The 18,143-nt window shown below is 42.2% G+C and overlaps 1 protein-coding gene across 1 annotated transcript; it reads right to left on the reverse strand.

The window, feature by feature from the left end:
- Positions 1-1,966: 1,966 nt before the first annotated feature.
- Positions 1,967-17,745, reverse strand: QNG1 (Q-nucleotide N-glycosylase 1). Its single transcript, XM_069880285.1, has 4 exons — positions 17,362-17,745; positions 15,842-16,101; positions 3,787-3,982; positions 1,967-2,566 (listed from the first exon to the last, which is right to left on the reverse strand). Exons 1-4 carry the CDS (start codon positions 17,696-17,698, stop codon positions 2,334-2,336), a joined length of 1,026 nt encoding a protein of 341 aa, XP_069736386.1. The 5' UTR covers positions 17,699-17,745; the 3' UTR covers positions 1,967-2,333.
- Positions 17,746-18,143: the final 398 nt, after the last annotated feature.

The raw sequence follows: 18,143 nt of genomic DNA on the forward strand, positions 1-18,143 counted from the left end.
GAGCTTGGTAATAAACACTGCTGATAAAGCATATGCTTACAGTAAATCATCTCATTTTCCTATTCATGCATTCATGCTGCACAGGCAACATAAACCAGTCAAATAAGACCTTTTCCTCCGAAAGTTTTATTTATACACACACATTTTAAAAACTTCTTCCACTTACATGCCATTTGTAACTCAAAAAGTATAGAGAAGGCAGTTGTGTTGCCTACAAAGGTGTGATTTTAAATGTATCCAATTACTATACAGAAAGCACTCTGCTCATTCTAATCTGCATCTTTAAGGACGTATGTAATTATTTTTAATTATAAATGTTAGCAACCATGGTTCCTTATACTGCTCCCTACATATTCATTCTTACAACATAAGCACTGTGCAGTAGCACAAGGAACAGCCTTCCTTTCATGAACATTCAAAAATTGTCACAGGTACTACTGGATCTTTTTTTTTTTTCTTTTTAACTAATTCTAAGAACCTTTGCTCCTGCTTACTAACCTCCCATGCATTGTCCCTAAGAAAGCTGTACTGCCACACCAACAGAACTCACGATCTAAGTACCCAGAATTCCAAGTTTGTTGAAAATAAACTGCTTTAAACAGTTGTTGCCTAGCAGTTGTCAGGAGAAGAGTTTTTGCATTTCATTTTGTTCCATTTAACTTGAGAATCCGGCCATCCAGAGCTGACAAACTACCTTGAAGATGACAAAAAAAGAAAAGCCCTGTTTCATTAAGTGAGCAGAAGTAAAACAAATAAGGAAAGTGTGACACCAAAATTAGGCTCATATCATAAAGGGCAGGGCAATCAGAAACATCTACATAAGCTTACTAACCACAGACTCAAACCACATTTTGATTGATTTCAGATTTTATTTATCCAAGTGCATTATTTTTACCCTTTACCAAGCAGCGTTTAAAGGGCTAACATGCCTCCCTCCCTTTTTATATTAAAAAATTAAAAATAAAGCAAGCCACAGGGGAAAGGAGAGAATCCTAGAATCTCAGAATGGTTTGAGTTGAAAGGGATCTTAAAGATCATCCAGTTCCCACCCACCTGCCATGGGCAGGGACCCCTCCCACTAGATCAGGCTGCCCAGGGCCCCATCCAAGGTGGCCCTGAACACCTCCCTGTGCCAGTGCCTCACCACTCTCAGAGTGAAGAAATTCCTCTTTATGTGTAACGTAAATCTGCCCCTCTCCAATTTATACCCGTTCCCCTTCATCCTATCACCACAAGCCTTTGTGAACAGTCCCTCCTCAGCTTTCTGTAGCCCCTCCAGGTACTGGAAGGTCGCTATGAGGTCTCCTCGAACCCTTCTCTTGCCCATGGTGAACAACCCCAACTCTCTCAGCCTGTATGGAAGGTGCTTCAGCCCCTTGATCATCCTTGCAGCCTCCTCCGGACCCGCTCCAACAGCTCCGTGTCCTCCTGATGCTGAGGGATCCAGAGCTGGACACAGGATTCCAGGAGAGGTCAATCCTAGACACTTTCCCACGCAGGGACGCGGCGCAGCGCGGCCCTACCACTCTCCCGGCGGCTGCCGGCCGCCCCCCGTCCTCCGCCTCCTCCTCACGAAGCGCACGTTTAACGCCAAACCTGGTCCAGAGCCGGGTCGGCGCCCTGCAGCGGCGGCTCCGCCCTCCCCGCTGTGTACCGGCGCCCTCGCTAAGCAACAGCCGCGACTTCCGGGCGGCCGCCGCCGCGCCCCCAACCCCACCACAGCGCCCCCCAGCGGCCGGAGGGGCGAGCAGCCCCGCCACAGCTCCCCTCAGCCCCGCCGCAGCGCCACCACCCCCGCCGCAGCGCCCCCCAGCGGCCGGAGGGGCGAGCAGCGCCGCCGCAGCGCCCCCCCACACACACCCCGCCGCAGCGCCCCCTGCCGGCCGGGTGGAGGACACCCCTCGCTTCCCCCACCCTCCTCTGCTGACTGCGCACACACCAGTGGGAGAAAGGAACACGGTCCATGCGGCTTTAGGCACAATTTATTGAGTGAATGCAAGGCTCGGCTGTATGAGCAACGTGAGGGAGGGTGTGATGATGCACCTGGCGGCACGGTACAGCTGCCTGGGGGGTTCAGACACACGCAAATGCTCACACGGAGCCTGACGAAGGAGTGGTGAACTAACACAGACTGTCCCACAAAGCACACAATAATCATTCCAGCCACAGCGAGTGAAAGATTCCAAGGAAAAAAAAACCGAGCTGTTAATACATCATCAGAATAGAAGCATTTGATTTAACTGGTTACGATCAGTGTATGACAAACAACTGTATGAAAAGAATTATTTCAATTATAAAGATAAAGCGTCAGTAAAAAAGCTATCTAGCTGGATTTAGTAATATATACATCGCACTCGGTGGAACGGAATATCTTTCATCTCTTCCCTATGATCCCTGGCATAGTCCCAGAGATAATAATCGAGTAAAACAGCATTGATCTTCTCACGCATGTCCTGACCCTTCTTCTCATAGAGCTCCAGCAGGTGCTTACAGATCAACGCACAGCACCAAATGGAACAGCCACGAATCTCCACCTCCTCTCTATCTCCAGACTGGAAAACTGTTCCTGTGAGACACAAAAGACAGTAACACAATTACGTTCAAGAAACACAAGCCCCAGGATGGCCTGAATTTGCTTATTTTCCTCCCCTCCCCCCCCCCCATTTACTCTATTCGAGGACTCCAGTCTTTATGACTTACACAACTGCTAAGAATGTGGCTACACATTTTCAATGACTGCGCTACACACGCTTCCAAGTTTACCTCCCATTCAATTGTAACAGCATCCTGCATTCTAAGAGAGTGGTTTAAGAAAAGAATGGGTGTTCAGGTTATACTGCACATTACATGAGTATTTCATGTATATTTTCTGCCAAGATAACTCTAAAGTTTAAAAATTAAAATAAAAGGAAAAAAGCAACCTCCAAAAGCTATAAATTGAAAAATATAACAGGACCTATTTGTTTGAATTACTTGGATTGGAATGTCCTTATTACGATTTGTGGAGAAGATACATTGTGTGCATGATACATTTACTGTATAGATATGTACAGACATACATATATGTATACACACACAGAGTCATTCTAGTAAGATCCATGGACAATTGCATTCATCTCTTTATCTTGCGGTGCAGTTTTAAAACTGCGTTAATAGCAGTTCTACCTCTAAACACAGTCATTTTACAGTGAAAAACAGATTGATTTATGTTTTTATTCACTGGATTTCATAGTTAATAAGTACTGGAAGATGTAACCATGCTTATAAACAAGACTCAAGTCTTATGAAATTAACTTTTAAAGCAAACTTTTTTTTTAATAGGTGCTTATAATATTACCTTCCTTGCCACTAGCAGTGCAGCACAAAGACAAATACCTACGCTTTTACATAATCTTTGAACTAATAAAGAAATTATTACCTCTCCTACCTAGACCTCAAATATCACAACTAAACTCATGCTGAAAAGTGGTTTTGGCCATGGCAGCTCTTGCAAAGCCTGGGGAAAACTGGATGAGGGTCTTTTTAAACCTTCCCTTATCAATGTTTAATCCAAGGAACAGTTAGATCTTTATAAAAATATAACCTTAAGATTCTCATTCAAGATAACTAGAGTAAGTTCCTTCCTGTTATTATCTCATCACTACATAAGAAGTCCTTGTTCCCTGAAGAAAAGAAAAAAAGAATACATATAAGCCTTACACAGACAAAATATTACATCTTAAAAGTAGCTTTGGCTTGTGATATCAAGGGATAAGACAACTTGACATTACTAAGAGAGAAACAAACCTTCACGTAGTTTCTTCATCAGTCCTTCAGAATATTTCATTGCTTTTAAGTGAACGAGAACTTGAGGAATTCTGTAGTCAGCAAATATAGTCAGACTGGAGATGTCATCAAAAGAGCCATCTCCTTTGCCTTCTAACACACTCCATGTATCAGCCACAAGTATTTGTGCCCGTTTGTAGAAAGACACCTTTTTTTTCTGATGGAAAGAATTTACAAATTATTTAAGTGCCTGAAAGTTCAATAAATACAGCAAAAGACAAGTGGAAAGAGACAACAAGTAAGAGTTACATTGTTCTAGGAAACAGAAATTATTACCTGGTTAAGCAAACATATTAGTTAACTAAATAGAATAAAAGCACAGCACTCTTAAACACCTTAAAATCTAAACAATATTGAACCACAAACAAGCATCATATGGAATGAAATAAAATAAAAAACATAGTAGAAGTGACTGCAGGGGAATAGAAGTTGTTTAGATTCCACTTGGATCTCAGAACACATTAATGCTAGTTTACTATCACTTGGCAAACACTGGATTTCATTAATTCTGTCAGAGACCCTAGAGTCCATTCAACCTTTTATTTTGAGAAAACTGTAAAAAGCATGTATTGGATGAGACAAAACATTTTGTTAAACAATTTATCCAAAATGTTAATAAAATAAAATTCTAATGAAAACTTCAATAAATGTTCCTGTGTTGTGTAGTTTATCTTCCTGTTTAAAGAAGAGAGAGGAAAATTAATTCCAGTAGTAGGCAAGTTCACAAATACGAGATCTTCTTAGATATGATGCATAGTTTTAATTTTCCCATAAATATTTTTGCTGCTACTAGTCATGCAAAGATTTACATGATTTTATGACTACTCACAAGGGGAACACTAAAGCTGTGCTACAATCTGTATGCTGTCGGGGTTTTCACTCTATGATGAACACCATGTGTGAATGTAAATCCACATCTTTAAGAAAGAATGTATTAGTGGGTTATGTTTTCTTCTTCCCTTGATAGCTAGATGGGATTTTCAACTTTTAACATGTGCTAAACAACAATATGTAACTGGAATGGTTAATTTGAAATACAAGTAGGTGGAGATTCAACTTATTTCCAGTTTTCTGCTGCCACCCTTCAAATCACCACAATTTACCAATGGCATTTTTTAAATCTAATTTAATTTTACTTTATTGCCAAGACACCACTATACCTGAGAGCAAAGCATGTTTTTGTAATTAAATGTTACTCTCTGAAAACACTGAGAACAAGTGGTCCAACAACTTCTGCAAACATTTGGAAAACTCCTCCTTTCCCTGTGCTTCACTATCCTAGAAAACTTACACAGTTTTGTACGTTAAGTAATAAAACACCACTTGAAACTCCACAACAAGATATAATTAATAACTAGTAAATAATTAATAGACCAAACCCCATCATAGCTCCTACTAACCCAGAGATAAAGGAAACCAAAGACATTGCTCTTTTACAGCACTAACATTTTTCCAATATAGCAGAGAGCTGATTGTCTCCAGCACCATGGCATTTTGCAAGAGCAGAGAAAGGGAGAACTCAAATGGAACATTTCAACTCATGATGCAATTTAATTTGGAAGACAGATAATGTCTGGGACTTGTCACTGAGCACATGAATTTATAATTTCATTGTTTCCATTATTGTTAGTTTTCACCCTGGACAAAGCTTCTAAAGTTTGCATAAAATTCTCTATATGAAAAAGAATGTCAAGCATTCCTAGTGAATTTCTCCACCATTCTTTTCAACAGAAAGCAAGGAAAGCATTAGGTGGATGATACTGTGGCTCAAAGACAGTATCATTTGCCCAAAAATGGAACATGTTGCCAGATAACAATGTAACTACACTTTTTTTTTTTCTGCAACACCCTCCCTTTCCAGTAAAAAGGACCACATACGGCACTTTTATCTCCTCTCCACTACAATAGCAGTAGTATCAAGAGACATAACTAATTATGACCTAGTGGTATTAAAAGAAAAATGGTGTACTGTATTGGCAAAGAGCAAAGTGGGACAGCACAGCCAGTAAAAAAAAGCAGCAAAGAATAGGGGATGAATGAGAATTTTATATTTGCATCCCAGGGTCCAGAGGGAATTAGCCAATGTGGTTGTCAAGTCACTTTCCATGATATTTGAAAAGTCACGGCAGTCAGGAGAAGTCCCTGGTGACTGGAAGAAAGGCAACCTTGCGCCCATTTTTAAAAAGATTAGGGTAACCACAGCAGTGGATGCAGGAATACGAACAGATGTGATCTATCTGTACTTCTGTAAAGCCTTTGACATGGTACCCCACAACATCATTATCTCTAAATAGGAGAGATATTCATTTGATGGGTGGACTGTTCAGTGGTTAAGAAACTGGTTGGATGGTCGTATTCAGAGAGTGCTGATCAACAGCTCAATGTCCAGATGGAGATCCACGACAAGTGCTGTCCCTCAGGTGTCTGTACTGGGCCCAGTGCTGTTTAATATCTTCATCAATGATATAGACAGCGAGACTGAGTGCATCCTCAGCAAGTTTGCAGATGACACCAAGCTGAATGGTGCAGTTGTCACACCAGAAAGACAGGGTGTCATCCAGAGGGACCTGGAGAAGTGGGCTTGTGTGAACCTCATAAGGTTAAACAAAGGCAAGTGCAATGTCCTACACCTGGGTCGGGGCAATACTCGATTTCAATACAGGTTGGGGGATGATGTGATTGAGAGTGGCCCTGCGGAGAAGGACTTGGGGGTGCTGGTGGATGAAAAGCTGGACATGAGCTGGCAATGTGCACTCACAGCCCAGGCGGCCAACTGTGTCCTCGGCTGCATCAAAAGAAATGTGGCCAGCAGATCAAGGGAGGTGATTCTGTCCCTTTACTCTGCTCTTGTGAGACCCTGGAGTACTGTGTCTGGTTCTGGAATCCTCAACATAAGAAGGATATGGAACTGTTCGGATAGGTCTGAAGAAGGACTACAAAGATGATCAGATTGCTGGATCAGATGGTTGAGACAGTTGGGGTTGTTCAGCCTGGAGAAGAGAAGGCTCTGAAGAAACCTTATAGTGACCTTCCAGTACCGGAAAGGGCCCTATAGGAAAGCTAGGGAGGGTCTTTTTACAAAGGCTTGTAGTGACAGGGGATCCCAAGTGACAGGGGACAGGACAAGAGGGAATGGCCTCAAGCTCCGCCAGGGGAGGTTTAGGCTGGACATTAGGAAAAATTTTTCACAGAAAGGGTGATTGGGCATTGGAACAGGCTGCCCAGGGAGGTGGTTGAGTCACCTTCCCTGGAGGTGTTTAAGGCACGGGTGGACGAGGTGCTAGGGGGTATGGTTTAGTGTTTAATAGGAATGGTTGGACTCGATGATCCGGTGGGTCTCTTCCAACCTGGTTATTCTATCATTCTATGATAGGAGAAGGGGGAATCGGTATAAACTGGAGATTCAGACTGCACATCAGGAAGAATTTCTTCACCATGAGGGTGGTGAGGCACTGGCACAGGTTGCCCAGGGAAGCTGTGGCTGCCCCATCCCTGGAGGTGTTCAAGGCCAGGTTGTATGGTGCCCTGCGCAGCCTGATCTAGTGGGAGATGTCCCTGCCTGTGGCATGGAGATGGAAATATATGAGCTTTAAGATCCTTTCCAACCCGAACTGTTATATGATTCTATGATTTACAACCTCCGTCCCAGGTAACAGGAAATAGAAGACTAATAGACACAAAATCAGAAACTGGAAGCTCAGAAAAGACTCCACTGTGCCTAAGTCAGAATACCAAAACCCTGATATGCGAGTATGCAAAGGCTAATATTCAAACTTCTGTCAGGACTCATATTTAGCACAGTGTCTAAATATGAAGCATTCACCATAGGGACAAAAAAGTTTTAGAGATTTAACTTTACTGAAGGCAATATCTTACCTCTCACATCTCAGCCTGCTGCAATAAAAAATATGTTGATATTATGATTTGTGTCACCTCACATTAGGTGCTAACATTGATTGATTGATTGAGTGAGTGATTTATTACACATGTAGGGTGTTACCTTGGTCTATATTATTTCATCCACTTTCAAAAATGCATATCTTGCTTAGTGAAAGCAGAAAAACAGCTTCCACATTCACGCAACAGGCTCTACTACTATGTCAGAGCTTAAGGTCTGGGATCATTTTGAACACCTTTTCATTCTACAGTCTGCTGCTGTTTTTAGGGAGGCTTGCTTTATAAATCACTCAGCATCATCTCATGAAAGACGTTACACCAATGAGCACAATCAAAGATAAGAAAATACTCTATCACTTTACTTTGAAAATATTTTCTTTTTGATCATAAAAATTGTCAAAAAATACTTTATATGTAAAAAGTCCCAATAAACCAAGCGAGTAGCTCCAAAGATTATTTAGAAAGAACCTCTGGGTTTTTTTTCATGCAAATATGTTTTACTTTATAGCAGGAGACAAAGGAAATTAAAATCATGCCACTTAGTAAAGGGTAGATCTAAGCGATATCAATAGGTTCAAAGGTCCAGTGACTGGTGTTCTAGGGAGTTACCTTGGAAAGACTGCACAGACTATTAGTATAGGCTTCACTGCCACTAGAATAATGTCTTTTGGACATAATGATGTACCAGCTGAATACTGCTGCAGGTGTAACTGAGCACTGGAACAGCTACATATGTCACTGATGCTAAATAAAGATCATGCATGTATAGGCAAAACCAGACACACAGAAAATACTGGATAGTCTCCATTTACTTCCCATCAGTTTCTCTCGTGAAAACTGTTCCAAAAAATTTCAATATACTGTTCAATATACTGGGTTAATTTTGGCCTGCATTTATTTATGCAACTCCTGTTGAGTCAATAACAGATACAGTAAGGATTCCCAGTAGTTGTACCTTTGCACAGTTCTACCAGAGTTTCATTTCCCTCATTAGCTGTGGAGATCCTTAAAAGTAAAAGAAGAAAGAGAGATGGGGGAGAGGGAAGTCCTGGAGCAAATCAAGTTGGGGGGGGGCGGGGGTGGGGAGGGAAAGAATGGGAAAAAATATTCTCATTTTTCAGGCAGAACTTATATCAAATATTACGCTTTTGTAAGAAGTCATATCTAATTGAGAACTTGGAGCGCATCAAAATAAATTACAATAAAGTGATGAAGACCAAGACAGCACATGAAAAAAACAGCTCTCCTCTTGCAAGAAAGGTGACTCTTCTCATTAGAAATACATTCCTGACTAGTTAAAAGATTTCAGACAATCAAGATTCTTTTACTGTTAATAACTGTTAACTGTTTACTGTTAATAAATTATGTGATCTTGTTTTCAAAGGTTTAGACTCATAGAGAGATGAAATCTCATTAATTTTACTCCAGCTTAAGAAGAAAAGCATACTTTAGTCCAAAAGAATTATTTAAAAAACCTTCTTCCCTATCTGTATGACTCACAGTAATTTACAAGATCAGCTGCTTCAGAGTCTGACTTTCCTTTCATTATACAGAAGGAATATCTTTACTGAGTTGAGGCAAAAATATTAAAATAATTTAGTAATTTTCCTTCTTATTTCCCGTGAATTTTACTGTGGGAATGTATGCTGGACTAACGATGTGGCCTTATCAGGTTCTAAGGGAGAAGTTTGGAATACATCAAGGTCAAGAAGCAGCTACAGCGTGAGAACAAGAAGGCTGTCTACGTGCAAGATAACTTATACAAAAACTACTAGGGCAAACTTTGGGCTTTAGCTAAGCATTATGTAAACATTAGACAAGTTAGCAGAAAAGTACAAAAGGCTCGCCTGCTAATAAATAACTTGATTTCCAATCATATTGACGGTCTGTGATCTTGTCTGGGATACCTGCACGGGTTTAGTCTCCCACAAACGGTTACCAGCAATGTGATAGGAGTGCCGTGGTAGGTCAGCAGTGTGGAGCTACACTCTCCAAATTGAAGATCAACAAGGCAGGTGGAAGGGCTGCTGTAGTATTTAGGAGGACCGAATCCAACAACTATCCCTCTAGCAGAGAAGGACAGTAATATTCCACATTTAGAGACTGGTGCAGGGCCATCAGCGACTGCCAATAATCCCTTTGATCCAGGGCCAACAGCCCCTGAGAGAACTTGGTTTATTTTCATCAGCGGAGGTGCAGTGACCCTAAACAGCTACAAACTTTTCCTGGGGTTTGTTCGCGGGAGGCCAGAGACTCGAAAACCTGTAGAGTAAGTACTAACTTCTCCGCTACCCCCACGGGGGGTGCCGCTCGCCACTGCTGTTGCGAAACCCAGGCAGTTTCGGCATTACAGAAGGGACTGTTAACGGCTATGATAAGAAATTACTCAATTAAACAATGTTGGTAGCAGTTTAAGAATCAAGACAGCATAATTAATGCGATTTTACAACAGGTGCGGCTTTTTGTTTTATCAAACACTTTTAAAGATACTGGATGGTGGAAAGTTGAAACAGGCATGACCTGTATGTGGTATTTATAGAGAGCTTGAAGGACGCACTTGACAAGCAGGTAGACAACCGAGCAGTTACAGAAGCCTTAATTTTGCAATCAGTAATAAAAAATCCTAGTGACGAATGTAAAAAGATATGGTGCAGTCTGAAAAATCCTACAACAACAGCTGGGATCACTTACCTATCAAGCACAGCTGATGGCTGCTGCCCTGACTGTGAAGCGGGACAGAAAGATGTTCTGGAGAGACATTTTAAAAGAGACTGCCGCATGCAACGCCAGGATAGAGGGCCTAAAATCTCCCCTTGGTGTCGAAAGGGTAAACATTTTGCCAGTTGGTGTAGATCAAAATGGGATAAGAATGGGACAGTATTGTTAGAAAACCAGGAGCAAAGCATGGTTCGGAGGCGCATACTGACACAGATGCCTCCACGGCAAGCAGCAGCTCCCATCTCAGAGCAAGAACCAGAGGCAGCACCGAGATAGATGTGATCACCACCATCGCAGTAGTGCTGCAATCATCTGCACTTCACACAATACCACAGAAGGTAAAAGGACCATTGGGGGCTGGCTTTACTGCTTTGTAATTAGAATGATTATCAATAATTCGGTTGGGAATCTTTGTTTTACCTTGGGGTCATAGGTGCAGGCTTTACTGGAATAATTCAAGCAAGGGTATGGATGCTGTCTCCACTAGTGTTATGAACACCGTTTCCACTAGTATTAATACCAAATTTCCACTAGTATTAATACCAAATACCAAAGCCAGAACATCTTAAAACGGCTGTAGTGTAACCCTTAGTTGTGCATGCTCCACTAATCTTGTGAGGGAGAGATGTGTTAAATGCAATGGGAATAGGCATTGGAACTATGAACGAGTGAAAAACTGGGTGCATTGCAAAATCTAGTGGAGGAGCAAACAGATCAAGGGCGTATAGTCCTCATTAATAGTCCTTAGAACACACCTGTATTTGTGATAAAGAAATCTGGAAAATGGCATTTATTACATGACTTTTCTAGACAAACTACAAGAGGCCTTAAATAAGCAGGCAGGCAATATCGCCACTAGAGAAGTGTTGCTTAAACAATTAACCTTAAAGAATGCAAAAACGGACTTAGTGCACTGATAATTGCATGATCACCTGTTACAAAGACTGCTTGTTTTACCAGAATTGACTGATGCTGATTTTATGAGAGCGATGCAAGCAACAGCTTGGATGCCTCCTGACTTTATATGAAAGGGCACTAGAATTACTCAGCTGATTTGTTTTCCAGCAATTGTACCCCACGCAGGAAATCGCATACGGGGAGACAGAGGCTTTGGTTCAACTGACCAGTCCGTGATTCTATGAACGCAGAAACTACAAAAAAAAAAGAGCCTGCAACGTACAGTACTCACAGAGCAACAAACAAACAAAAAATTACCAGAAGTGAAATATTTGTTAGACAATCGATATAAGCCTTATTAGATAATGCAATGCATGTACGTATTTTAAGTATTGTATGTGCCCAGTACCATGTGTAGTTTAAATATCCATAGCATCGAAAAATTGTGGATCCAATAGTGATAACAAACATTGTATCAATGTATTCAGCTAGCTGAGAAATGAGTGGTCGTGTGTGTGTGTTTGAAGTGCTTCAAACGTTTGTAAAACTTGAAAATTGATTTTGATTAATCTTGAAAATACATCTCTGGGACTTTTCAATCTCAAATGTCCACTAAGCCAGCAAACAGGTAGATTTACCTGGGGATCTTTGGAATGAAAGGCTTCAGAATGAAAAATTTTAAAATACCTAACAAAAACAAGCAAAAAAAAAAAATTGAAAAAGCCCAGCCTTGCAGCTGTATGTGTGTGAGTGCCTCTCCGCCCTGCTTCTCCTTCCTTTCTAAGCTTTTTTTTTCTTTTCAGCTTCTTTGCCAAAGTCCAGAGGAGTTAACTGTGCTATCTCTCTAGGGGAATGCCAATTTGTAAGAACTCTCTGCATTCCAGTGTCCCTCATCAACTGCTGGACCCTAGCGCAGACAACCTTTAGGGATAATTGAGCCAATGATAGAGGAAAATTCAAAAGATTCATTATGAATTATTGAGTGGATATTTTGCCACACTAACCCCAAAAAACAATAGTAACTAGACTTGAAATGATTACAATGATAATCACCAAGGGAAGAAAAAGAAGCATTCAATTATTAGGCCAGGACCTGACAATCATTTATATCCCAGTGACAAAAGAATATGCTAAGTGTTGCATGGCAAATATTTTCAATTTACAGGTAGCTCTAACAGATTATCCAGGAAGTATTGATATCCACTTACCGAGTCACAAATTGTTTTCCTCTCTGCAAACATTACAAATAGAACATAAGTCCTTATGTAGATAGTGACCAGTTGATGGCCTTACAATATTTACTGATGGCTCAGGAAAAACAGGAAGAGCAGTACTAACATGGAAAGAAAATGAACAGTGGGCAAAAAAAGTGTAGTTTATATAGTAGAAGGATCAATACTAATAGTGGAATTATATGCAGTGCTAAAGCCTTTGAACAGCATAATAGTCTCTTTAATTTAGTTACAGATTCACAAAATGTAGCCAGAGTAGTGCAGCATATAGAAAGAGGATGGTTAAAACAGATAAACAATGAGTGATTGTTCTTAAATGTTAAAGCAGTTATGGTTTCAAGTCACAGCTAGAAGAGCAGAACTTTACGTGATGCATATTTGGAGTCACACATCACTTCCAGGATTTATAGTCGAAGGGAACAAAATAGCAGACAGACTGACAGCAGGGCCAGTCCAGGTCCCACTACCGAACATTATTCAACAAGCACTAATGTCACATAATCTTATCATCAGCCTGCCAAGGCACGACGTAGGCAACTTAAAATTTCATTAGAATTAGCCCAGAACATAATACCATATGCCTGGATTATCAACAAATAACACTATTACAGCCTAGAGGAGCCAACCTGAGGGGATTAAGTGCTTTACAGATTTGGCAATAAGATACTATTCACATACTTGAATTTGGAAGACTGAGATATGTACATGTTTCAATTGACAGGTATTCAAATGCGATATGGGCAACAGCACATACAGGGGAATCTTTTAAGGGAAATAGCAAACTCACACAGGTAAAAACAGACAATGGGCCAGGATATATAAGTGACCAACTTGAGAAGTTTTTTCAAACCTAGGGAATAACACATGTCACAGGGGCATTCCACATTCTCCACAAGGACAGGCGATAGTAGAATGAGCCCATCAGACACACACACACACAAAAAATGTTATTAAAACAAAAAGGGGGAATGAAGGGTAAAACACCATAGAACAGATTAAGGAAAGCCCTGTATGTATTGAATTGCTTAAATGTGAGAGAGAATTAGGAAATAGGAAAATCACCTATAGTAAGGCATTTTTTTTTTTATCTTTCCAAACAGAGGGTCAGCAGCAAAATGAGGAAGGACCATATCAGTTAATAACATGAGGTTGAGGATATGCTTGTGTTTCCACAGGTCAAGCACCCAAGCAGATGCCAGCACAGTGTGTCCGTCCGTATCTAGGCAGAGATAGCAATTATGACAAAGATGACAACGATACTAATATGGACAGGAGTAATGCTGGGGCTATATCAGCACTCATGGACAGGGCAAAGAAGCTTGAAGATGAATGATGATTGAAAGAAAAAAACTTGTTATAAAGGATTCTTAAGTCAGAAAGCTAGCTAAAGGCCTTAATCAAAATCACTTTTCTTGCATTAGTATACTTCTGTGTATCTGTAGTAACATATTTCTATGTTTAATCGTGTCAATCATGTTTTCTGTGAAAGGTACAACAAACAATTGATAATTTGTATAGTTTATAATGTTTATAAATAAAAGAAGGGGGGAAATGCGGGCATAAAGATTCCAGTATTGCGTGTATGCTGGGGCAAACAGCCGATGCCTTGGTGTACCTGCAATATTAGCAGCAAGCACAGAACAAATGGCCAATGTTCTCACGCTTGCTAGCTTGTTGCAACCTTGGAATCTTTATTAAGACCCGTGGGTTAATAGGAAATGAATGCACTAGGCAGAAAATACGAAGGGGCACATCTGTGGAAAACAGGGGGTTGCACTGTGTTGCTGCACTTTGAGATTCTCATGGATGGAAATTCACTGGAAATGGGCCAAATCGTGAAGGGTAGCGGGCCTGGACAACAATGGCAAATTGATTTTCACCCTCACACAGTATGGTTAGTATGATCAATCTATTTGGCTGATGTTGCAAAATGCAACTCCCTCATTTATCCCTGTCAATGAAAGTTGGTTTTGTGGAGGAAATGGTTATGGAAATGCAATTGGAATATATTTGACAGAAAAGGGAATATGAAACTATGGATCTAAAAAATTGTTGCCACCAGGCTATTTTTTGATCTGCGGTGATAGGGCTTGGACAGGAATCCCCAGTAAAGTAGTAGGGGGTCCATGTTATCTTGGCAAATTGACCCTATTTGCTCCTGGTGTGGATCATTTCAATATTTCAAGATGACCTTGTGTGAAGCGAGCTTTTTCTCACACAGAGCTTACATCTGAGTGTAAAGATAATGTGGAATTGTAGAATAGGGGTGAGATTCTTGCTGCGGCCATGATGGCCCCAGGAGCAGGAGTAGCTCATGCCTTAACCACGTTACGAAAAATGGCCTGTTGGAGTATTAAGCAATTCAATCTGACTTCTAAAATGATATTGAACTTGTTAGTGGATGTCGATAGCGTGAGACATGCTGTTTTACAAAATAGAGCAGCCACAGATTTTTGTTGCTAGCACAGGGCCATTGTTGCCACGAATTTGAAGGTACGTGTTGTATGCATCTTTCTGATCACTCTAAATCTATCCAGAAGCAGCTTCAGCAACTTGCAGAAAATATGCACAAAATTACTCTGGTTTCTTTGCCTTTTGACCAATTCTTACTGAGTTTAGGATGGCCAAATTGGCTAACTAGTTTGCTACACACAATTTTAGTACCTTTAATTGCAGTAGGCCTGTTAATTTGTTGTTTTCCTATTTTGTTATGATGCTGCTAGACTTGTTTGGAAAATAGCACGGATTCAATTTTAAAAACGAAGGGGGGAAATGTGGGAATGTATGCTGGTCTAACGATGTGGCCTTATCAGGTTCTAAGGGAGAAGTTTGGAATACATCAAGGTCGAGAAGCAGCTACAGCGTGAGAACAAGAAGGCAGTCTACGTGCAAGATTACTTATACAAAAACTACTAGGGGAAACTTTGGGCTTTAGCCAAGTACCTAAACAAAGTACAAAAGGCTTGCTTGCTTGCTAATAAACGACTTGATTTCCAATCATATTGATTGTCTGTGATCTTGTCCGGGGTACCTGTACAGATTCAGTCTCCCACATTTTACTTTTGAATACAGTGAGTTTCAGAGAAACGTTTCTGTTCACCTTCCATTTCCTGGATTAAAAACCTTGACAACTCAAAACTTCACAAGTTTATGAACTGCCCCAGAAAAATGTACATGGACAATCTAAGAGTTATCTTCGAAAGTCACTAAGGAGTCCAGTCACTAAGGAGTAAATACTTAGCCTAAGAAATACAATGTTAGAGCCAGCTTACCTCAAATACAGCTTCATCTCTGTAAGAAGGAAAGTTTTCCAGTACCAGACGTAGTAGTTTCTGAGCACTTTTCCCACTCATTTTCACACAGGTGTGGAAAGAGCCTCCAAACTTCTCTAACAGAATGGTTCCACTTTCATTCAGCACCCGATGTCTTTCTTCAATCAAAGGTATGGGCACTTCAGTGTCAGAGCGAAACACGTGCTTAACTTGGTCGAGCGTCATGGTGGCAAAATATGAGGCACTTGTAATTGGAATTCCTTCAGAAAAGTATAAAAATAAGATCTTTAGGCTATCACAAAATACCACAGAAAGAATCACAGAATGGTTTGGGTTGGAAGGGACCTTAAAGGTTGTTCAGTTTCAACTCCCCTGCCATAGGCAGGGTCACCTTCCACTATCCTACGACCTATTGCAGTGGCCCACTACAGATGAGAGCATTTACCTGGCAAGATCTACAGAGTCTATAAACTCTTAAAATCAACTGAGCGCTCAGCAATAACAGCACTCACATAACTGTTTAAAACTAAATTTGTGTTTGCACACAGTGTTTCCTGCTACAAGTAACAATTTCCAACATGCAACCACGGAACCTTTCTTAATTTTTATATGTAGATTTTCCCCAACCACTTAGGTCTTCATCTTTGCGCATGGCCTTTTCATTGTCCACTGGCAAACACACTTAGTACACAGTTATTACAGTTAGCACAGGCCTGTTTTACCTTAGCGCTTAATCACAAAATCACAGAATGACAGAATAGTTTGGGTTGGAAGGGACCTTAAAGATCATCTAGTTCTAATTCCCCTGCCGTGGGAAGGGATGTGTCCCACTAGATCAGGCTTAATCCCCTTGTGCAGTTTAAAAAACGTATCTTAACACAAGCTTTTCCTTAATTTACATAAAAAGTAAGTAGGAATTTAATTAAAATTGCCATCCATACCCACAAATATATCTTTTTTCTTCCCTTTTTTCTGATGCTATTAACAAAAGTGAGTACTAAAATACTAGGTGTGGAGGCACGTGGTTTATCAGACTTACTAGAGCTGCTTTGGTCCTAGGTTAGTCCAGGGGATTCTTGGTGTAAGCCTGGCTTTCTCACTGACCATGGAAATACGCAATTGATGTCAAGAACACAGGTGAAATAAGAGAAGTCAGGAACAACTGACAAGAGACACCCCTTGATGTGCTGAGGGAACGGCCTCGGGCTGTGCACGGGAAGGTTCAGATCGGACATTAGGAAAAATTTCTTAAGGGGAAGGGGCTGTGAAGCACCGGCACAGGTTGTCCAGGGAGGTGGTTGAGCCACCGTAACTGGACGGATTTAAGAGACAGGTAGATGAAGCGCTTGGGGATACTACTACTGAAAGCAGTGGGCAGTCACGGCTGGATTTGATCTCGGAGGCCTTCTCCAACCCAGGGATTCCACGATTCTTAAAATTCTTTGTGAGAGAGCAGAGAGAGCCCCGTTGAAGGGCCGCGCCACCCCCGCCCGCCGCTCGGTCCCCGCCGCGCCCCTCACCGCAGTCCAGGGCCCTGTTGACGGCGGCGCAGAGGGACCAGTACCCGCTGTAGGTTTTCCCCTTGTACTTGACCAGGTACTTGCGCTCCTCGTGCTCGGACCAGAAGGAGAAGTTGAGGGTGTCCACCAGGAACACCCAGTCCACCGCCTCCTCGTCGGCGGTCCGGGGGTTCAGCTCGTGGAGGCTCTTCCACCCCGCCAGCCCGAACTCCGCCGCCGAGGCTTTCTCGAACAAACTCTCCGCCACCCGTCGAGCCTCGTCCTCGTCCACGAAGACATCCTTGCTGTTCCCGGCGATAAACTCGGCCGACTCCAACGGGGACAGCGGCGCCTCCATGCTCGGCAGCTTCTCCGCGAGTAGCAAACACGCGCCGCGCCGAGAGAACGCAGGGACCGCCCGCCCCGCCGACGGGAACAGCCCCGGGGAGCCGCCCCGGCCTGAGCCGCCCCCGCCTCCCCCGGCGGCGGCGCCGCCCCTGGTCCGTAAGCCCCGCCCTGATCCATAAGCCCCGCCCCTGCCCTTAAGCCCCGCCCGTCCCCGAGCACAACTCAGGTGCTTAAGCCCCGCCTCGTCCACAAGCCACACCCCCCGCCCCAGGCCCCGCCCCCAGGCCCCGCCCCGCGGCGCCGGGGGTCGTTATACAGCGCGTGGGTTCTTTTCGGTTTAAGCCGAAGTAAACTTGTTTCGTCTAACTAACAGCGTTTCTTTCCCGCCCCCCCCCCCCCCCACCGCCCCGAAAGTTAAATGGAATGGCATGTTTTCTTTCACACAGTCGATACCA

This window comes from Phaenicophaeus curvirostris, chromosome Z (assembly GCF_032191515.1).
Source record: "Phaenicophaeus curvirostris isolate KB17595 chromosome Z, BPBGC_Pcur_1.0, whole genome shotgun sequence".
NCBI classification, from domain to species: domain Eukaryota; kingdom Metazoa; phylum Chordata; class Aves; order Cuculiformes; family Cuculidae; genus Phaenicophaeus; species Phaenicophaeus curvirostris.